General features: G+C 46.2%; 1 protein-coding gene across 1 annotated transcript in view; it reads left to right on the forward strand.

Annotated features, from left to right (window-relative positions):
- The first annotated feature begins 10884 nt into the window (after window positions 1-10884).
- Window positions 10885-23961, forward strand: part of LOC126100226 (translation initiation factor IF-2) — a 327365-nt gene continuing 314288 nt past the window's right edge. The window contains exon 1 of the mRNA XM_049910801.1: window positions 10885-11080. Within this exon, the coding sequence (XP_049766758.1) occupies window positions 11030-11080 (51 nt within the window). The 5' untranslated portion in view covers window positions 10885-11029. The remainder of the gene's footprint in view (window positions 11081-23961) is intronic.

Genomic DNA, 23961 nt, shown 5'->3' on the forward strand with positions numbered 1-23961 from the left:
TCGTGGTCCATACGCGAAATGTACACTCCTGGAAATGGAAAAAAGAACACATTGACACCGGTGTGTCAGACCCACCATACTTGCTCCGGACACTGCGAGAGGTCTGTACAAGCAATGATCACACGCACGGCACAGCGGACACACCAGGAACCGCGGTGTTGGCCGTCGAATGGCGCTAGCTGCGCAGCATTTGTGCACCGCCGCCGTCAGTGTCAGCCAGTTTGCCGTGGCATACGGAGCTCCATCGCAGTCTTTAACACTGGTAGCATGCCGCGACAGCGTGGACGTGAACCGTATGTGCAGTTGACGGACTTTGAGCGAGGGCGTATAGTGGGCATGCGGGAGGCCGGGTAGACGTACCGCCGAATTGCTCAACACGTGGGGCGTGAGGTCTCCACAGTACATCGATGTTGTCGCCTGTGGTCAGCGGAAGGTGCACGTGCCCGTCGACCTGGGACCGGACCGCAGCGACGCACGGATGCACGCCAAGACCGTAGGATCCTACGCAGTGCCGTAGGGGACCGCACCGCCACTTCCCAGCAAATTACGGACACTGTTGCTCCTGGGGTATCGGCGAGGACCATTCGCAACCGTCTCCATGAAGCTGGGCTACGGTCCCGCACACCGTTAGGCCGTCTTCCGCTCACGCCCCAACATCGTGCAGCCCGCCTCCAGTGGTGTCGCGACAGCTGTGAATGGAGGGACGAATGGAGACGTGTCGTCTTCAGCGATGAGAGTCGCTTCTGCCTTGGTGCCAATGATGGTCGTATGCGTGTTTGGCGCCGTGCAGGTGACCGCCACAATCAGGACTGCATACGACCGAGGCACACAGGGCCAACACCCGGCATCATGGTGTGGGGAGCGATCTCCTACACTGGCCGTACACCACTGGTGATCGTCGAGGGGACACTGAATAGTGCACGGTACATCCAAACCGTCATCGAACCCATCGTTCTACCATTCCTAGACCGGCAAGGGAACTTGCTGTTCCAACAGGACAATGCACGTCCGCATGTATCCCGTGCCACCCAACGTGCTCTAGAAGGTGTAAGTCAACTACCCTGGCCAGCAAGATCTCCGGATCTGTCCCCCATTGAGCATGTTTGGGACTGGATGAAGCGTCGTCTCACGCGGTCTGCACGTCCAGCACGAACGCTGGTCCAACTGAGGCGCCAGGTGGAAATGGCATGGCAAGCCGTTCCACAGGACTACATCCAGCATCTCTACGATCGTCTCCATGGGAGAATAGCACCCTGCATTGCTGCGAAAGGTGGATATACACTGTACTAGTGCCGACATTGTGCATGCTCTGTTGCCTGTGTCTATGTGCCTGTGGTTCTGTCAGTGTGATCATGTGATGTATCTGACCCCAGGAATGTGTCAATAAAGTTTCCCCTTGCTGGGACAATGAATTCACGGTGTTCTTATTTCAATTTCCAGGAGTGTATATTGGCGGCAGCAGAATTCTTCTGCAGTGAGCTCCAAATGCCGATTCTCTAAATTTTCTGAGTAATGTTCCTCGAAAAGAACGTCGCTTTCTCTCGTGGGATTCTCATTTGAGTTCCCGAATCATCTTCTTTACACATACATTTTGTCGGAATCTACTGGTAACAAATTTAGGAGCCAGAATTTGAATTTCTTCCAATCCGACCTGGTACGGACCTCAAACTCTCGAGGACTACTCAAAAATAGGTCGCACTAACGTCCTATATGCGGCCCCATTTACAGGTGAACCACACTTTCCCTAAATTCTTCCAGTAAACTGAAGTCGACCATTCACCTTCCGTACCACTAGCCGGACTTGGTAGCAAAATCGGCTATTCGCCCAACGGGCTAACTCATAAGGGGGAAACCCTGTAACCAGTTGCCATGTTCGCCCTCTGCCCAGAGATACGCGAAGCCACCACTGTCCATCACTCAGACTTGAGTGAAGTCAGACCAGTCACGTGTGGCGCTTCGAAAGACACACTGACAACGGGAATTACAACGGTACCAAAGGTGCAGTAGCATTCGTCTCTGGTGCCCGCTTGTCATTGCAGCTTAGAGCGGCAGGTGAATCCTGAGAGCTATGGTCAACACAGCCCCTATCTGTTCTCGGACAGCAGCTAAATCTCAGCCTGCAATAGACTGTCCCGGTCCGTTTCATACTTTCAAAAAACTGTATAAAATCACAATGCAGGGCTGTCCATAAATCCGTAAGAGTACGAGGGAGTGGAGATCTCTTCTAAACAGCACGTTGCAAGGCATCCCAGATATGCTCAATAATGTTCAAGTCTGTGAAGCTTTGCGTCCAGCGGAAATGTTTAAACTCAGAAGAGTTTTCTCAGAGCCACTCTGTAGCCATTCTGGACATGCAGGGTGTCGCATTGTCCTGCTGGAATTGCCTAAGTCCGTCGGAATGCACAATGGATGAAACGCCAGGGCTAGCAGGACAGAGCGGATTAGGTTGTAGAAAGGGACCAAAGTGAGTTCCTGTCAGTTGCATTCTACATACAAACTTTTTTTGTCAACACAATATTACAACAAGGATGCAAAACACTCAAAACCTCCTTGATTAACTTTAGATCGTCTGAAGGCCATATTCAAAATCCAAGACACAAGGCCTAAGCAAAATAGAAATAAAAGATTCTTTTGGAGGTTTCACCAAAGAATATTTTCTAAATCTTCGATCTAATCGGCTGAAGGCCTTAGCAATTTAATTTTAATGGAACCAGACTGGAGGTCGTATATTAAGCAATAAGAGGAGTTTCAATCAAAAGGCAGAAGGCCTTATCTTAAAACATTTCACATAAAATAAAGAATAACAGTCTCGTGCCTTAAGGGCAAGACAAGGACATTAATTTAAGAGATATTAATACTCGGCTTAAGGCCACACATCAACACAATAATTTCACGACTTCAGGCCTCAAGAGATTTGATGTAAAATTCGGCTGAAAGCCCCATATAACAATCTTAGGAACATCAATTCAGGATATATAAAAACTCGGCTGAAGGCCACACATCAACCAAATAGCGAAAACTCAAACAAGGAAGTTACTATGTAAAAGACACGGAACGGTGCTCAGGAGTTTCCAAGGATCGGCCTGGAAATGTAACACTTAGGCCCGTTTTGGCGAGACAGGCAGCCTGACCAACGATCTCTAAATCAGAAGGCAACCCAACCGACAGACAGCCGACGAACCAACCAACTACCTGATTTCGGTCACCAGACCAAAAACACTACAACCAAAACGCCAGCGAGGCGAAGAGACCAGTACCAGTCTTCTTCAAATATTGGTTTGTTAATAAGCCAAAGCACAGTAACTACTGACATACATGAACATCGCAATGGCTGTGGAACTACACGCCGTGGCGGACAGCATCAACATGGTGTGAAAACACTCACTCGCTGCTCTGTCGCAGCCGACCAACTGGCTACTGTAGTACGCAGACAGCATTACAGCCTTGAAAGCATTGCTCAGTCGAAATGACACAGGGTATTCAGTGTTGCACGAAACACTGTCACAAGAAACTCGAACACTCGTAAAACGAATCACTGATGAACAACTAGAACAAATCAGCGGCAGACACACACGCAAACTCGAAGAACGGTCGGTAGCGAAACACACGTCATCTGACCAGACGACCGACCAACAACCAACCAAGGTCGTTGGCACTCAAACCATGTGCGTCCGCTGTCCGTCGGGAACTGGGAGACACGGCGTTCCCGGCACACTGGCCCGGACCCAATCATGCAGAGGTGACTCTTGCCCATTGGCCATGACGTCTCCGCACAAGAAGGGGCCGAGCCACGTCCAGCAAGATGACCCTGTGACGAGGCCCAGAAACGGTTAAAAGACCAAACACACGTCGCCCAAAGAGGTGACCAACTGAACGACCGACCAACGGTCGATCCTCCTGCCATCTCCGTCCGTTCATCCTGTGTCGCGGGCGGTCGGCGAGTACTGGCTGTCCGCGCCTCCCTAGCGTTCCGTCCCTGACTGCAGCTACGTCCCGACTGCACTTCTGACGCGTTCCAATTCCAAAATGTTTCAAATGGCTCTGAGCACTATAGGACTCAACATCTTAGGTCATAAGTCCCCTAGAACTTAGAACTACTTAAACCTAACTAACCTAAGGACATCACACACACCCATGCCCGAGGCAGGAATCGAACCTGCGACCGTAGCAGTCCCGCGGTTCCGGACTGCAGCGCCAGAACCGCTAGACCACCGCGGCCGGCGTTCCAATTCCAACCGCGCCAGGTGCGTTCTCTCTCCACGACACACCACGACCGGGAAGTAACAGCCGTCCAACAAAGATAATACGGCAGGGAAGATATCGATACGCGCTGCTGCTGCCACTCTCGGGCAGGTAAGACAGTAATTCAGTGACAACAATAATTGAAATTTAAAATGACGAGGCGGCCATACGGTAAAACAAGATGTTACCTGATAGATTGCAGGAACATGAGCCACTCACGGTTCAATGGGCATCAATGGATACAAGTGATCAGACAGGATGCGTATTTAGACGTATCACGGGTCCCATATCACTCAAATTGCTCACGACCCACACCATTACACAGCCTCCGGCAGCTTGAACAGTCCCTTGCTGACATGCAGGGTTCATGGATTCATGAGGTTATCTCCATACCCATACACGCCCATCCGCTCGATACAATGTGAAACGTGACTCGTCCGACCAGGCAACATGTTTACAGTCATCAACAGTCCATGGTCGGTGTTGACGGGCCCAGGCGAGGCATAAAGCTTTGTGTCGTGCACTAATCAAGGGTACGCGAGTGGGCCTTTGGCTCCGAAAGCCCGTATCGATGGTGTTTCGTTGAATGGTTCGCACGCTGATGGCCCAGCATTGCGATCTGCAGCAATTCGCGGAACGGTTGCACTTCTGTCGTGTTCAACGACTCTCTTAGTCGTCGTTGGTCCCGTTCTTGCAGGATCTTTTCCCGGCCACAGCGATGTCGGAGATTTGATGTTTTATCGGATTCCTAATATTCACGGTACACTCGTAAAATAGTCGTACGGGAAAATCCCCACTTCATAGCTACCTAGGAGATGCTGTGTCACATCACTCTTGCGTCGACTGCTGCTCCACGTTCAAACTCACTTAAATCTTGATAGCCGGCCGGGGTGGCCGAGCGGTTCTAGGCGCTACAGTCTGGAACCGCGTGACCGCTACGGTCGCAGGTTCGAATCCTGCCTCGGGCATGGATGTTTGTGATGTCCTTAGGTTAGTTAGGTTTAAGTAGTTCTAAGTTCTAGGGGACGGATGACCTCATAAATTAAGTCCCATAGTGCTCAGAGCCATTTTAAATCTTGATAATCGGCCATTGTATCAGTAGCAACCGATCTAGAAATTGCGCCAGACACTTGTCTTACGTAGGTGTTGCCGACCGCAGCGCCGTATTATGCCTGTTTACATATCTTTGTATTTTAATACGCATGCCTACACCAATTTCTTTGGCGCTTCAGTGTATCTTTTTTATATTTTATTTGTTCCTGTCAAAATTTCCACATTTTCATTAATTTTTAAGCACTGTAGGTGGATTGTGCCCCCATGTCTTACGGTTAGCCAGTTATGTTCAGCCTACTGTCTCCGTTTCAAAAATGGCTCTGAGCACTACGGGACTCAACTGCTGAGGTCATTAGTCCCCTAGAACTTAGAACTAGTTAAACCTAACTAACCTAAGGACATCACAAACATCCATGCCCGAGGCAGGATTCGAACCTGCGACCGTAGCGGTCTTGCGGTTCCAGACTGCAGCGCCTTTAACCGCACGGCCACTTCGGCCGGCCGTCTCCGTTTCAGATTCATGGCATGGTCTCCTAGTCTATTATGCGTATTTCATCGCGTTAAGTAGGGAGCATATTTCTGGATGATTCTTACAGCTTTTTTGTTTTTTAATTGGGCACGATTGGGAACAGTGGTCCCATACTTCCCGCTTATCTGACGATCCGCTAATTGCGCCGTTTATTCATAGACAAGAAGTGTTCGGTCCTGTCCATGATCCACCATGTTAGTAATTTTCTCTATTTCTCAATACTAATTATAACCATATTTCGACCACAATTGTAGCGAATGTCTTTTTTCCTAATTTTATAGGTCTAACGTGTTAACGTTGCTTCTAGGCTACTAGACCCGTAGTTAAATAAATTATTTACAAGAGCAGCCAAGCGGTTATTATTCAAGATGACACAGATATATAACACAAGAGATAGAACAGTTGCCTACATATTTTAAATTGGACTCAGCTATGCTTCTGGCTCAAAAACAACAGTCCTTACCTGTGGAAAAAAAAACCTTCGTGGTAGAGTCATTTCTTAGGTGCGAACCAAGCATTACTTTTTCCCTTGCTGCAGGTGGAATAACTCACTAATGAGAAGTTTCTGTCATTCTCAGCGTATATATGAGAGAGAGAAAGATAAGAGGTTTTTTGACCAATTATGTATTCCTCTTTAGAGCAATTCACTCATCTGTAACGGAATCACTGTCTACACCGATCGGCTTCGTTGTGAGCATTCTCATTACATCTCCTGCATTACATTTTCATTGTAACAACGTAAGTAATTCCAAAATCAGAATACTGATCGCGCCTAACTCCACAACTACGGTACTTGTTGGCATGTATAGGTGGCAAAGTTTTGCAACGGCGGCTCACCATCAGTTGTGCACCGGTGTTGAGAATGTCCTCACGTGTCGCTATACTTCTATGTAGGCTTTTGTTTTTTGGTATAATGACCCAACTGTGAATTATTTTCATTTTCTTTTAAATAACGTGAAATGTTTTCACTTTTAATCTTTAGCGTACGGTATGTCTATGCTCTCGCAACTTTTGTATATCGTTTGGCAGGTCTTCTGAGGACAGGGTATGCCCGAAATGCGTCAAATATAACTTCGTAACAACAATGTCTGTTTACTGATTTCCAGCAATGGTTGGTTTGTTGGTTGATTGGTTTGGGGGAGGAGACCAAACAGTGAGATCATCAGTCCCATCGGATTAGGGAAGGCTGGGCAAGGAAATCGACAGTGTCCTTTCAAAGGAACCATCCCGACATTTGCCCGAATTCATTTAGGGAAATCACAGGAATCCTAAATCAGAATGGCCGGACGCGGGTTTGAACCGTCGTTCTCCCGAATCAGAGACCAGTGTGCTAACCACTGCGCCTATTGGCTCGGCAATTTCCAGCTTTCTGGGAGGCATGACGTCAGCAACTTTATGGTTTACCAAATTATGCAATAAATTGCAGAGAACCGTCGAAATTGTAATTTTTTTTATTACTTGATGAGTAGTTTCGAGCCAAAGCTTATTATCAAATCATCCATTACCACAGCCACGTATTGTAAAACAATATAGGGCTGAACTTAGGCGAATTAAGTTCAGTTCTGTACTGTTGACTGTGGTATAATTCTCGCACTTGTCGGCTCTCGCAATCTTCGGAATGGTGTGGATGATACTTTCCGAAAGTCTGATGGTACACCTCCAGTCTCATACATTCTACACAGCAACGTGAATAGTCATTTTGTTGCTACTTCTGCCAAGGGTTTTAAAAATTCAGTAGGAATGTTATCCATCGATTCTGCATTATTTGATTTTAAGTCTACCATAGCTCTGCTTGTAATATTGTATCCCTCCCTATCTCTTCGCTGCCAACTTCTGTTTCTTCTTCTATCACGTCATCAGACAAACCCTGCCTCTCACAGATGATTTACATATAGCTTTCCAAAGTTATTTCCGGCAGGTGCCGGAAAACATCATCCAATCGTGAGGAAATCATTCATCTTTGAAAGAGCATGGTCGGCCCAAACTACAAGCCATTTAGCAGAATACGAAACAGGAACGTTGCATCGCACTTCTTAATAGCGCAGGCACTGCTATTTCTTGCTTATTCTCCAGTACCGGTCCGTGACTCTCAATAAATACACTACTGGCCATTAAAATTGCTACACCACGAAGATGACGTGCTACAGACGCGAAATTTAATCGACAGGAAGAAGATGCTGTGATATGCAAATGATTAGCTTTTCAGACCATTCACACAAGGTTGGCGCCGGTGGCGACACCTACAACGTGCTGACATGAGGAAAGTTTCCAACCGATTTCTCATACATAAACAGCAGTTGGCCGGCGTTGCCTGGTGAAACGTTGTTGTGATGCCTCGTGTAAGAAGAAGAAATGCGTACCATCACGTTTCCGACTTTGATAAAGGTCGGGCTGTAGCCTAACGCGATGGCGGTTTATCGTATCACGATATTGCTGCACGCGTTGGTCGAGATCCAATGACTGTTAGCAGAATATGGAATCGGTGGGTTCAGGAGGGTAATACGGAACGCCGTGCTGGATCCCACGGGCCTCGTATCACTAGCAGTCGAGATGACAGGCATCTTATTTACATGGCTGTAACGGATCGTGCAGCCAGATCTCGATCTCTGAGTTAACAGATGGGGACGTCTGCAAGACAACGACCATCTGCACGAACAGTTCGACGACGTTTGCAGCGAGCATAGACTATCAGCTCGGAGACCGTGGCTGCAGTTACCCTTGATGCTGCATCACAGACAGGAGCGCCTGCGATGGTGTACTCAACGACGAACCTGGGTGCACGAATGGCAAAACGTCATTTTTTCGGATGAATCCAGGTTCTGTTTACAGCCTCATGACGGTCGCATCCGTGTTTGGTGACATCGCGGTGAATGCACATTGGAAGCGTGTATTCGTCATTGCCATACTGGCGTATCATCCGGAGTGATGGTATGGGGTGCCAATTGTTACACGTCTCGGTCACCTCTTGTTCGCGTTGACTGCATATTGAACAGTGGTCGCTACATTTGAGATGTGTTACGATCGGTGGCTCTACCCTTGATTCGATCCCTGCGAAATCCTACATTTCAGCAGGGTAATGTACGACCGCGTGTTGCAGGTCCTGTACGGGCATTTCTGGATACAGAAAATGTTCGACTGCTGCCCTGGCCAGCACATTCTCCAGATGTGTCACCAATTGAAAACGTCTGGTCAATGGTGGCCGAGCAACTGGCTCGTCACAATACTCCAGTCACTACTCCTGATGAACTGCGGTAACGAGTTGAAGCTGCATGGGCAGCTGTACGTGAACACGCCATCCAAGCTCTGTTTGACTCAATGCCCAGGCGTATCAGGGCAGTTCCGCTGGCCTGTGTGGCAGAGCGGTTCTAGGCGCTTCAGTCTGGAACCGCGCGACCGCTACGGTCGCAGGTTCGAATCCTGCTACGGGCATGGATGTGTGTGATGTCCTTAGGTTAGTTAGGTTTAAGTAGTTCTAAGTTCTAGGGAACTGATGACTACCGATGTTAAGTCCCATAGTGCTCAGAGCCATTTTGAACATGTTAGTTCTAGTATAATATATTTGTCCAATATATACCCATTTATCACCTGAATTTCTTCTTGGTGTAGCAATTTTAATGGCCAGTAGTTTATGTGCTTTCTGGAAGAGGATACATGTGACGTACGTATGTAGATTGTGACGCAAGGACGACGATCGTGGAAGTTTGGGTCTGGTCGTCATTCGTGCACGGATAGCCGAAGCGGTTAAGGCGACCGCTCGGGTAAAGCGTGAAATCCGGGCTCGAGTCCCGGTGTGGCACAAAATTTGGCTGTCGTCATTGTAATGAACAACCGAAGGTGGTTCATATTTGCAAATGCGAATACGTCCCGCACATTCAGCAGGAGTGAGGGAAGAAGTGGCCATTTTCTCTAAATCTACATCTACACCCATACTCCGCAAGCCACCTGACGGTGTGTGGCGGAGGGTACCTTGAGTACCTCTATCGATTCTCCCTTCTATTCCAGTCTCGTATTGTTCGTGGGAAGAAGGATTGTCGGTATGCTTCTGTGTGGGCTCTAATCTCTCTGATTTTGTCCTCATGGTCTCTCCGCGAGATATACGTAGGAGGGAGCAATATACTGCTTGACTCTTCGGTGAAGGTACGTTCTCTAAACTTCAACAAAAGCCCGTACCGAGCTACTGAGCGTCTCTCTTGCAGAGTCTTCCACTGGTGTTTATCTATCATCACCGTAACGCTTTCGCGATTACTAAATGATCCTGTAACGAAGCGCGCTGCTCTCCGTTGGATCTTCTCTATCTTTTCTATCATCCCCATCTGGTACGGATCCCACACTGCTGAGCAGTATTCAAGCAGTGGTCGAACAAGCGTACTGTAACCTACTTTCTTTTTTTTCGGATTGCATTTCCTTAGGATTCTTCCAATGAATCTCAGTCTGGCATCTGCTTTACCAACGATCAACTTTATATGGTCATTCCATTTTAAATCACTCCTAATGCGTACTCCCAGATAATATACGGAATTAACTGCTTCCAGTTGCTGACCTCCTATTTTGTAGCTAAATGATAAAGGATCTATCTTTATGTGTATTCGCAGCACATTTCTCGACGCAGGACAGAACCTTCCTTCTCCAGAATACCGATAGCTGGCTCGGGCTTATCACCGTAGCCGAAGGGCGAGTACACAGGTGCGGCCGGGTAATGATTTGTCTAAAAAGCCGGAATAAACGGGAGACGAAACGGCATTCCACTTCATCGAATCGCGCGTCACCGTTCCAGGTCCGAACAGGGAAATGTGAAGTGCAAATCAAATAGCAGCAGGAAACCTGTGCTAGGAAAGGGCGGCGCTTCCGGCGCCTAGCACGAGGAGGTACGGGGCCGTGCCCGCGTTCCGGGACGCGCCGCAGTGACGCGCGGGCGGTGCGGTGCGCCCCTGCGTGTGACTCAGGGCCGGCGGCGCGCCTTTTGCGTGGCCGGGCAGCGCCGGCTCCCCCACCCTGGACGCGGCGGCCACGCCTGCAGAGCCGCCAGCCGCACAGCCGCTGGCCGCCAGACGCCAGTCAGTAGACGCGCGGCCGTCAGCTGATCGGCTGCCTGCTCGCCCGCTAGCCCCACCTGCCCTGTGCGCCCCGCGCTGCGCTCCGCTGCCCGACGTCTCGACCCGCCGCACCGACTGCACTCGAATCGAATCGAACCGACTGTCATCGATCATGACGAATCGCTCCGTGTTCGCCCGAGGCCTGCTGGTCGCCACGTTGTCGGTAAGTCGATCACACACAGGGTGCAACATTTATTTCTCTGTAAGTCGAACTTATCTTAGAAGCTAGATTAAGGAAAGGCAATCCTACGTTTCTAGCATTTGTAGACTTGGGAAAAATTCTGAAGGTGGCAGGGGTAAAATACAGGTAGCGAAAGGCAATTTACAATTTGTACAGAAACCAGACGGCAGTTATAAGAGTCGAGGGACATGAAAGGGAAACAGTGGTTGGGAAGGGAGTGAGACAGGGCTGTAGCCTCTCCCCGATGCTATTCAATCTGTATATTGAGCAAGCAGTGAAGGAAACAAAATAAAAATTCGGAGTAGGTATTAAAATCCATGGAGAAGAAATACAAACGTTGAGGTTCGCCGATGACATTGTAATTCTGTCAGAGACAGCAAAGGACTTGGAAGAGCAGTTGAACGGAATGGACAGTGTCATGAAAGGAGAGTATAAGATGAACATCAACCAAAGCAAAGCGAGGATAATGGAATGTAGTCGAATTAAGTTGCGTGATGCTGAAGGAATTAGATTAGGAAATGAGACACTTAAAGTAGTAAAGGAGTTTTGCTATTTCGGGAGCAAAATGACTGATGATGGTCGAAGTAGAGAGGATATAAAATGTAGACTGGCAATGATAAGGAAAGCGTTTCTGAAGAAGAGAAATTTGTTAACATCGAGTATACATTTAAATGTCAGGAAGTCGTTTCTGAAAGTATTTGTATGGAGCGTAGCCATGTATGGAAGTGAAACATGGACGATAAATAGTTTGTACAAGAAGAGAATAGAAGCTTTCGAAATGTGGTGCTACAGAAGAATGCTGAAGATTAGATGGGTAGATCATACAACTAATGAGGAGGTATTGAATAGGATTGGGCAGAAGAGAAGTTTCTGGCACAACTTGACTAGAAGAAGGGATCGGTTGGTAGGACATGTTCTGAGGCGTCAAGGGATCACTAATTTAGTACTGGATGGCAGCGTGGAGGGCAAAAATCGTAGAGGGAGACCAAGAGATGAATACACTAAACAGATTCAGAAGCATGTAGGTTGCAGTAGGTACTGGCAGATGAAGAAACTTGCACAGGATAGAGTAGCATGGAGAGCTGCATCAAACCAGTCTCAGGACTGGAGACCACAACAACAACAACAAGACGAAGTTATACAGATGGTTGCGGGGCTTCGCCTGTTCATCTACATCTACATCTACATTTATACTCCGCAAGCCACCCAAAGGTGTGTGGCGGAGGGCACTTTACGTGCCACTGTCATTACCTCCCTTTCCTGTTCCAGTCGCGTATGGTTCGCGGGAAGAACGACCGCCGGAAAGCCTCCGTGCTCGCTCGAATCTCTCTAATTTTACATTCGTGATCTCCTCGGGAGGTATAGGTAGGGGGAAGCAATATATTCGATACCTCATCCAGAAACGCACCCTCTCGAAACCTGGCCAGCAAGCTACACCGTGATGCAGAGCGCCTCTCTTGCAGAGTCAGCCACTTGAGTTTGCTAAACATCTCCGTAACGCTATCACGCTTACCAAATAACCCTGTGACGAAACGCGCCGCTCTTCTTTGGATCTTCTCTGTCTCCTCCGTCAATCCGATCTGGTACGCATCCCACACTGATGAGCAATACTTAAGTATAGGTCGAACGAGTGTTTTGTATGCCATCTCCTTTGTTGATGGACTACATTTTCTAAGGACTCTCCCAATGAATCTCAACCTGGTACCCGCCTTATCAATAGTTAATTTTATATGATCATTCCACTTCAAATCGTTCCGCACGCATATTCCCAGATATTATATAGAAGTAGCTGCTACCAGTGTTTGTTCCACTATCATATAATCATACAATAAATGATCCTTCTTTCTATGTATTCGCAATACATCACATTTTTCTATGTTAAGGGTCAGTTTCCACTCCCTGCACCAAGTGCCTATCCGCTGTAGATCTTCCTGCATTTCGCAACAATTTTCTAATGCTGCAACTTCTCTGTATACTACAGTATCATCCGCGAAAAGCCACATGGAACTTCCGACTCTATCTGTTCAGTACAAAATGTCGAATCAAAACATCTTCAACCGTCTAAGTTTCCAGTTGTTATTTTACTTGAGCAGTCAGTTTCAGTGCTACATTACACCATCTTCAGGCTCTCTGAACGACGTGTGGGAAGGATCCCACCCCCGGTCCAGTCGAAATAGGTGCCAGCATTCAGTGACAGTTATCCGTGGATTTCTTCTGAACGCAGCGATCCCTTCGATCACTACTTGCCAGTCGAATGGATTGCTGTCTTAAGAAGAAATCTACGGTTATCTGTCACTGAATGCTGGTCCCCATGTTGACCAGACCAGAGGTAGGATCCTTTCCACACGGCTGTCAGGGAGCCAGGGGATGGTGTAATTTAGGACTGAAAGTGGTTGCCCAAAGAAAAAGACGACTGGAGATTTGGTCGACTCTAGCTGTTTTGAATCGATATTTTATCTATTCATTCAGCGTATACGCGTGCGTCCACGGTAACTGAGTGGTCAGCGAGAGGGAATGTCAAAGCTCCGGTTCGATTCCCGGCTGGGTCGGAGGTTTTCTCCTCTCAGGGACTGTGTGTTGTGTTGTCCTGATCATCATCATTTCATCCCCATCGGGGATAAGAGAAATTATACCGGAAAGAAAAGAAATTATACCGGAAGTCCCTCGTAATAGCCGTCAGGCGCATATTCTCTGGTATTTCTGAAGATATCTGCAGTTTCGTTTTTGGAATGTGTAGCTCGAGTTAGCCCAAATAAACAAAAATGGTTCAAATGGCTCTGAGCACTATGGGACTTAACATCTGAGGTCATCAGTCCCCTAGAACTTAGAACTACTTAAACCTAACTAACCTAAGGACACCACACACATCCATGCCCGAGGCAGGATTCGAACCTGCGACCGTAACGGTCACGCGGTCCCAGACTGTAGCGCCTAGAACCGCTCGGCCATTCCGGCTGACCCCAAATAAACAGAGTTCATCACCTCTTTTATACGGCGTCCAGAATCGACGGAAAGCGCTAGTCTCTTTCTCCTTGCAAACAACATGCGACATATGTTTCATCAATATGAATTAACAGGGACAGTAAAAACCGAATAATACTCCAACAGCAATTGAGCAGCGCTGCTACATGGCGGTAGCAGTCAGCACGGGCTAAGACGTTGTTGTCGCTGCTGCAGTACTCGCTATACTTCGTGTCTTACTCTCCCTGTTATGTAATAGCGATAAAGCAAATGTCACAGTAGACTAGTACGGTACCACTCTATTGAATGAGCACGTAATATATCTTAGCAAAAATTAATTTTGTTTCTAAAGGGAAAGAAACTGACGCTTTCGTACGACACTGGGTTTGGTTGGGTTGGGTTGTTTGGGGCAAGAGACCAAACAGCGAGGTCATAGGTCTCATCAAGTTAGGGAAGGACGGGGAGCGAAGTCGGCCGTGCCCTTTCAAAGGAACCATCCCAGCATTTGCCTGGAGCGATTTAGGGAAATCACGGAAAACCTAAATCAGGATGGCCGGACGCGGGACTGAACCGTCGTCCTTCCGAATGAGATTCCAGTGTGCTAACCACTGCGCCACCTCGCTCGTTGTACGACACTGGACACCGCATGAAAGATGTAGTGAGCAGTATTTGTTTGGGCTAACTGGAGCTGTACATTGCAAAAATGAAATTGCAAATAGCTACGGAAACACCAGACAAAATGCGCCTGACGACTCTTACAAGAGAATCCCTGTATATCATTGTGAAGATGTTCAGTCCTTTCTATCGCCGATGGAGATACCTACACTATGTTTACCTCCTTGTAAGAGTGCAAAGAATATTCGCTGCCAAGATGCTGGATGCGCTGTATCGGTGCTCTGCATCCACTGTCTCGAGATTTCATTTTTCCCTGTTTATACATGGTGTCCCAGGAGTACTGGTCAGTTTTCAAGAATGTGACAAGAACGCTCATTTGAAGCAAAAACTTGATATGGATATGTGTCCCAATGCAATTGGTTTTCGAGGTAGAACACATTCAATGTACACCGTTATTTAAATTCTTTATTATAAAAAACCTTTCCGGTTCACACATATACGTGTGTACAACAGTCATTAAACAGCACACTTTGTAAAACAGCATGCGTTTTGGAAAGTGCCATCCCGTGCTACTGGGACAGTGACACGTATATTTGTTATCTGACAATCACATGCCTACCAAGTGTTATGCCTTTCTATATGCAGGATATATATGAGAATTCTTCTTTTACAAATTCAGTCTTGATCACACTTCGTATGTTACAAGAACATAGGTTACCAGTTTCGGTCATATCACATGACCATCATCAGACCCATGGCATCCTTCGAAGATGGTAGGTGGAGCACTCTTCTTAGCTGCTGTGATGTCAACTGGTTAGCAGCTGATAAGAGTGCTCCACGTACCATCTTCGAAGGATGCCATGGGTCTGATGATGGTCATGTGATATGACCGAAACCGGTCACCTATGTTCGTGTAACATACTTGGTGTGATCAAGACTGAATTTTAAAAAGAAAAATTTTAAAATTTTTTTATCACTGTTCCAAAAATGTTTATTAAAATATATGAGAATTCCTACTGAAGTCTTGTAGGAGTTGTGGATGGAACTTAGTAGATAAGGTTATGACGGCCAGAAATATTCCATTTGTATATAAACCGCTATACTGTAGGCACGCAAGCCGAGAAAAGGGTATCGTAGTCAGTCCCTGTTGTAATAATGGCGTCACGTCAGACTACAACAACGCCTGCGATAACTAGTACGTTCACAACTAGGATGGTTGACTTTGGTGCTCCACGGATGCGCGCAGTCTACTCTCGACTCTAAAGATGACGTCCTTCGTCACGTAGAAGACGAGATTACGAGTACTCGAAACACTGCCCGTGCCATGGCCTTCTGTGGACCTCGTAAGTCATTGTCTCCTTTGTGTGTGTGTGTGTGTGTGTGTGTGTGTGTGTGTGTGAGTGTGTGTGTGTGTGTGTCTGTGTGTGTGGGTGTGTGAATGTGTGTGTTTACTGTCGAGCATATAATCACCAGTTTTATAAACGCTGTCACTGTCATGAAAAAGAACTTTAGCTTGCAACTGTAGCATATCATGACTGATTTCGTAGCTTTAGTAACGTTGAGTGAGATAAAGAGTCTACGAAAAATCGATTATTCTTATCTTGGGCAGCGTTGTCTAGAGGATACGTCTTCTATCATCGTCTTAATAACGGTCCGGCCTTTTGATTTCGATATTAAAACACACATCTTCTTGGTCGTATATTGCGTTCGAAAATAACGCGTGCACATTCTACATCGACTTCAGGTCACATTTCGATATCATTAACAAGCAAAATTCACTTGTGTCTATTACACCACGTCTCAAAACGGACTATTTACAAAACTGGTCATTACGTAAGTGGCTCATGACCATAACTGTTTTCAACCATTCGCCTCACATGAAGCCAAAAGCAAAACCAAACACACAGATGAGTTTCAAAGCTGTTAACTCATACGGTTGAAAGTACACCACAACATAAGCAAAAATTTTCCAGTAAGCATGGCTCCTCAAACGAGCCGTTCGAGAGATAACTGCTAATGTGTGGCTACGAGTGGGCATGGAATTCAGTATGAGTTGTTATCCTAGTATGAACGAATATAGTTGAAATGCAAACTCTTCGATTAAGTCTCCACCTAGCTGGACACAAGTTTCACCCGTGTCCCATCTTAACAAGAAATGCAAAACTACTTCGGCGCGTTACATGTTGCAATTTACCGTAGTGCCAGGTCTAATAAAGGAGGCATTGCACGTGGCGTCCTCACATTTGGATGCAATTCAGCACTTGTCAGCATTGGGTTACCGTTCCATTTAAGCACTCCGCATCAAATCGTAAGAGTTGAAAAGATTTCACAACTAGTCATTCCAGTTCTTCAAGTGTATAATCGGGAGTCCTGTACACTTTACTTCTGAGATGACTCCAGACAGAAAAAACCCAGAGGACTGAGGACACGTAACCTTAAATGCCGAGGTACAGGCCTTATTCGGTCTATCCATCTTGAACCATATCGATAAGTTGGATGAAGTCTTAAATCAGCAACAAAATGTACAAAACCTTGCACTACCACATTCATAAAACATGAAACTTGGGTGAAATTTGAGCCCACTTAGATGGGGACTTAACCAAAAAACGTTTTAATTTTAAATATTTTGTGCAAATTTCAAGCCGGCCGTTGTGGCCGAGCGGTTCTAGGCACTTCAGTCTGGAACCGCACGACCGCTACGGTCGCAGGTTCGAATCCTGCCTCGGGCATGGATGTGTGCGATGTCCTTGGGTTAGTTAAGTTTAACTAGTTCTAGGTGATTGATGAACTCAGATGTTAAGTCCCATAGTGCTCAGAGCCATTTGAACCATTTTTGCAAATTGCAACTATATCTCACATTTAAGTCAGTGGTGGAACGTTACTGCATATTCGCATTTCTCTCGCAAACGGCCCGTTTCCAACGGAGGGCATTCAGTAAGTAATGCAAGACATTTTTTTCTGACAGCAGGTTGACTTTATTCAGTACTCCAGTAAAAATATTATTGCCCACTCTTTTGGCTACAAAACCCTGTTTTTCATCATAATCACTGTTCAATGCGATCAGCCATACGCCACCATACTGGGAGGGCATGTACGTTCGCATGGTACCACTCTACTTGCTGGACGTCGGAGCCAACGTCTTACTGCATCAGTAACCTTCACCGCCAGTGCAAGCAGTCCTTCATAGATGATCAAAAAATTGGTTCAAATGGCTCTGAGCACTATGGGACTTAACATCTGAGGTGATCAGTCCCATAGAACGTATAACTACTTAAACCTAACTAACCTAATGACATCACACACATCCATGCCCGAGGCAGGATTCGAACCTGCGACTGTAGCGCTCGCGCGGTTCCAGACTGAAGCGCCTAGAACCGCTTGGCCACAAAAGCCGCCCCATAGATGATCCTTCGTTGCTCTTTGTCTTCTGCTTGACGTCGAGGAACCCATCGGGCACATACCTTTGAGTACCCCAATGGTGGACGAGTGTGACAGCACTACGACAGAGACGTCCAGCTGTGTTTGAGGGTGTTCAATTGTGATCCGTCGATCACCTCGAATGAGAGTGTCCGCACGTTCCAACACTGCAGGAGTCACCGCTGTGTGCGGCCGGCCGCACGCGAGAGTTCGCGCGACATTGCTGTGATGATGACAGACGCCTCGCTCAACGACTCACCGTGATTTTGTTCACTGCCAGATCTCCGCAGACATTCTGCAAGCACCCCTGAATATCTGCGGTGCTCTGGTTTTCCACCAAAAGAAACTCAATGACATCTCTCTGCTTGGAACGCACCTGTGTTGTGAACGCTAATTTGAAGGTTATGTATAACGCCTCCACGTATCGGAACCTCAGGAAATGAAGCGATGATATTCCAAAATGTTCCATAACAAATTTCGCATTTTTTCACCCGAAACTGACCGAGAAAAAAATGTGCTGCATTGCTTATTGAACGCCCCACGTATTTACCAATAATTTCAGCAGTATCAGTTACCTCAGTTAATAGTAATACATCCTGTAGACAAAGAACTGGACGAAAGTAGTGCGTAGACATGTATAATGGATGCATATTAATGAAATACACATATGTCGTTTGCTCCTCGTAATACTGAGCTAGCATCATTCATCTGGTGTTTGTGGACATAAACTCAGTTTCATTTCGTGATATGTAGGTGAAACCAGTTCAGAGATTGCGCATGAAGTGATTCGCATGAAGGGCAAAGGCAAAGTTTCCTGCGTTGTAATTTTTGATCTCAGTTGTTGGGACACAATCTAATTATTATTATTATTATTATTATCGACTTTTTTTTCTCAGACTTAAGTCTGGTTAAAAATGGAACGTGACGCGGACCTCGGTCAAGCGTGACTTCCTTGTAACTGTATGGTATATGTTATATTGCATTTAGGAACTTTCGGGTAATTGAACATGTATGAATAATTACGGATTTCTGTAATTGTATATATAAGTTTGGATGTAGCTGTATTGCATTGATGTACTGGTGAATATTGTGAGGTATGACTCCTGTAGTTGATAGTATAATTGGGATAATGTCGACTTTATCCTGATGCCACATGTCCTTGACTTCCTCAGCCAGTTGGATGTATTTTTCAATTTTTTCTCCTGTTTTCTTCTGTATATTTGTTGTGTTGGGTATGGATATTTCAATTAGTTATTATTATTATTATTATTATTATTATTATTATCATTATTATTATTATTTTGGATGGTGACGGCAAAATGCGAAGAATAATCAATGTGTTCAGCAGTCACTGTGTCAGGCTACTGTGGGGAACCGATCTGTCCTCGCATGTTCACCAGACTGCTACGCGGCAAGTTTCCGCGGACGTTAAGGCACCGGTTCAGCAACCTGGGGGCTGAAATCCCCGTATGATTCAGTTATATCGCTTAAGGAAACTGCCGGGATGGATCCACTGCAATGAACGTGTTAACTTCCTCCCGCCTCGCTGTCCGATGGCGTGTTCCGTCTACAATGACCTCATCGTCGACGGGACACTAAACGCTATTTGCCATCAACCTATTGCAATAGACTTCGGCTACAAGCACTGTTTATTCTTAACGGTTGGTTGGTTGGTTTGGGGAAGGAGACCAGACAGCGAGGTCATCGGTCTCATCGGATTAGGGAAGGACGGGGAAGGAAGGCGGCCGTGCCCTTTGAAAGGAACCATCCCGGCATTTGCCTGGAGCGATTTAGGGAAATCACGGAAAACCTAAACCAGGATGGCCGGACGCGGGATTGAACCGTCGTCCTCCCGAATGCGAGTCCAGTGTCTAACCACTGCGCCACCTCGCTCGGTTTATTCTTAACGTTTTGCTCTCACTGCAATCAAACATGGAACTGGGAAACGCATCAAACCCATATTCCAGTCCATCTATCCAGACTTACATTTTCTGCGTTTTCTCTAAATCATTAAGCTAAACGCCTTGTTGGCGCCTTTCGAAGGGGGCACAGCTGGCTTCTTCCCTTATCCTTGTCTTCCTGATTCGTTACACTGTCATGACCTTATCAATTAGACATAAACAAAACATTCTTGCCTTCTTTCCTTGCACCAGACCAATATGAGGTCGTCCTTCGATCGGACAGATATAAAATGGAGACCATTTTTACTTCTAATAAGAACCTAATCAATGTGTTACATTATTACCAGAGATCATATGAATCATCCCATCAGTACTTTTTTTCTTTTCTTGTTTTAGGGACTGCAACTACACGTGGCAAAAAATTAAAAATATTTTTAGAAATGCCATACAAAACGTACTATATATTTGTTAGCAGGAACAGTCGCAGTGACAGAGTAAAACGGATTACCAGGCCAGTTTCGACCCTTGCCTTTCGCGGGCAGTGTTCTTAGCGGCTAAAGTATCCAGTTACAGCTCGAGCTTCACTAATCTATGACAGCGAGTCCTGAATAGTTCCTGGATAGCTCACTCGAGAAGAGCACTGCCCGCGAAAGAGAAGGAACTGTGCTCGAGTCCCGTTCGAACGCACAGTTTTACTCTACAACACCGCACCCTCCCCTGCAGAGTGAAAGATTCGTTGTGGATTTGCTAACACCTCTGTACCCTGCTTACTGAAATATGGATTATCAAGACCCAAATAAAAATTATAATTCTGAGGTTAAATTAAAAAAAAGGGCAAGCACATGGCTCGCAACACCAAACAGTGGTGACAAGGTCAGTCGTCAAAAAAATATGCAGGAAAATAACATTATCTGGGCATACTCCCGATGGGGACCCGAAAAATCGGTATGACAGCGTTCGCAATTTTGTGTGAAGGGCACTAATAGAGTTCCAGGGTACAATCCCTGCCGCTTAATATCTCTTTCCGTTTTTTTCAACTGCCGGTGTGTTATGTCTTGCGTTAATGCACGTGATTAATGCTAACATAATAATAATGAAGTCGTCCTTGCAGCATAGTACATTTATTTTTGTCTTTGACACTGAAGCAGCCGAAAAATCGTATTTCAGCTAGTTTCTTGCAGTAATGAATTACGATAGTGAAATTTCGATACCGATTAAAACTGTACAGAAACAGATTCGGATCTCAGTCTTGCACAGTCATAATGACAATCTATTTCAGAACTGCTTATACTCCTCTGCACTGTGAAAGACGTGTTCTGAAAACGGTTCCTCGACCGTGGCCGAGCCGTTGCCGGCACTATTTTTTCCACAGATGTGATAGTCGACAAGATGTGTAGAGGAGCCTCTAGTAAATATAAAACTAGGAAAAATATCTGCAACTGTTCGTCGTCATCTGGGTTATTAAACGTCTGCTGGGACGAGTCTTCTGGTGTCACCGGGTGAATGTTGACCAACCGGAAGACGCCAGTAGATTGAAGCGGCGCTCAGCCCTGTCTGCATAGCTCAGCGGGTAAGAGTAATTCGCCGGTAGGTAAGTGTCTGCGTTCTAGTGTCGACCCGGTTCGCGATTTAGCGAATAAGGATATTTCCAAGAAGATTACACTGACTCTTTCTAGAAGTATGAAGTTTGCACCAAATTAACATGCGAACACATTTCTGCCGTACATAGTCGTATAAATAACAGTAACCAGTCTCTTAGGAAACAGCACATTCATTATAAAAGATGACCCATGGGACATAAACACCCTAAAATATCCTAAAACAGTTGAAGATAGCAAAGCTTTCAGCGACCGACAATATTTGCTGTATCGTCAGTATTTCTTCATTATTTTGTTTGTCAAGACACCGAAGCAACTAGGTTCGTCTTTAATGCAAAAGTGTACATTATGTTTAATAGCGTTCGATAGACTGACAAAAGAAGAGTCTTTTGAGACGCGAAATATGTCAGTATTCACGACAGAACTATTCTTAGAAATAGCTCGCAAGTGGGCTACATGTGCAGCCGAAATTTTGCGAAACAGGACAATTTAAACTGCACGAAGATGTGACACTAGCTGCAGCTGAAGCTTTTCTGTACGAAGATACTTTGTCCTACTGACCTTTGTAGCTAAGAAAAAGGCTTACGTAGTACGGAGATGAAAGACATGTACATCATAAGCAAATTATCGTGTATCTCCATTACAAGTTGGATGTCGATTTCAAAAATTATTTATTCATAACTTTTTCTTCGGCTTCTAGTCAAAGGAATGAAGGATAGAGACTCAACAATCGTTAGAGACGGGCAGCTAGTCTATTAGGACAAGGGACAAAAAATAACTCAGTTACGTCGTTGTTGAGCGAACCCGGCCACCACTCGTCTGAACTGATTTAAAAAACCTGCAGAAAACCTGAACCAGGTTGGTCTGAGTGAAGTTGTAACACTGCTCCGGCGGTACAGCGGTTCAGCCACCCCCTTGTCGATCTCTGATTCAGCGTTCACGAATTTTCATAAAATACTTCTGGGAAATACTTGGATGGTTCTTTCGATAAGGCCGGGTGATCCGTGTGTAATAAACTCGCTGCCTATCATGTGATAAATTATTCTTTCATTATTACGTTATGGACTTAAAGAGAAGCAAGGTGCGTGCTCTCATAAATTTGATCCTGTCACGTACTCCACATTACCTGATTGGATTTTAACGTGTGACCAATAAATTATGCGCCTTAGACATTTATTAATTAGATGTGATGTACATTGAGGTTACAGAAGTCATGGGATAGGGGTGTGTACAAATACAGATGGCGCTGGTATCGCGTATACAAGTTACAAAACGGCATCGATGAAGCTGTCATTGCTAGTCAGGTGATTTCATGTGAAAAGGTTTCCGACGTGATTACGGCCGCACGAAGGGATTTGAACCCGGAATGGTAGTTGGAGCTAGACGCATGGTACATTCCATTTCGGAAATCGTTACGGGATTCAATACTCCGAGATCCGTAGTGCCAAGAATGTGACGAGAATACGAAATTTCACCGACAATGCAGTGGCTGACGTGCCTCACTTAACGGCAGAGAGCAGTGGCGTTAGGATGGAGCTGTCACAGCTAACAGACAAGCAACACAGAGTGGTTCAAATGGTTCAAATGGCTCTGAGAACCATGGGACTTAACTTCTGAAGTCGTCAATCCCCTAGAACTTAGAAATACTTAAATCTAACTAACCTAAAGACATCACACACATCCATGTCCGAGGCTGGATTCGAACCTGCGACCGTGGCGGTCGCGCGGTTCCGGCCTGTAGCGCCTAGAACCGCTCGACCACCCTACCCGGCCAACACTGAGTGAAATAACCGTAGAGATTAAGGAGAGATGTACGATGAACGTATCCGCTAGGACAGTGCGGCGAAAATCGTCGTTAATGGGCTATGGTAGCAGACGACAACCGCGAGTTCTTTTGCTAACAGCACGACATCGCCTGCAGAGCCTCTCCTGTAATCGTAACCACATGGGTTGGACCCTAGACGACCGGAAACCATGGCCTCGTCAGACGAGTCCCGATTTCAGTTGGTAAGAGGTGATTGTAGGGTTCGATTGTGGCACACACATCCTGAAACCATGGACCCGAGTTGACAACAAGGCACTGTGCTGGCTGATGCGGCTCCTTAATGGTGTGGGCATTTATCTGCTCCAACTGAGCCGATCATTAACCGTAACTGGTTATGTTCGGCTACTTGGAGACGATTTGCAGCCACTTGTGGTCTTCATGTTCCCCCCCCCCCCCACCCCCACCCCCCAAAAAAAAACGACGGAATTTTTATGGATGACAATGCGCCGTATCATCGGGCCACAACAGTTCGCGACTGGTTTGAAAAACATTCTGTATAATTCGAGAGAATGTTTTGGCTACCCAGATCGTCCGACATGAATCCTA

The sequence above is a fragment of the Schistocerca cancellata genome, chromosome 9 (assembly GCF_023864275.1).
Source record: "Schistocerca cancellata isolate TAMUIC-IGC-003103 chromosome 9, iqSchCanc2.1, whole genome shotgun sequence".
Classification (NCBI taxonomy): domain Eukaryota; kingdom Metazoa; phylum Arthropoda; class Insecta; order Orthoptera; family Acrididae; genus Schistocerca; species Schistocerca cancellata.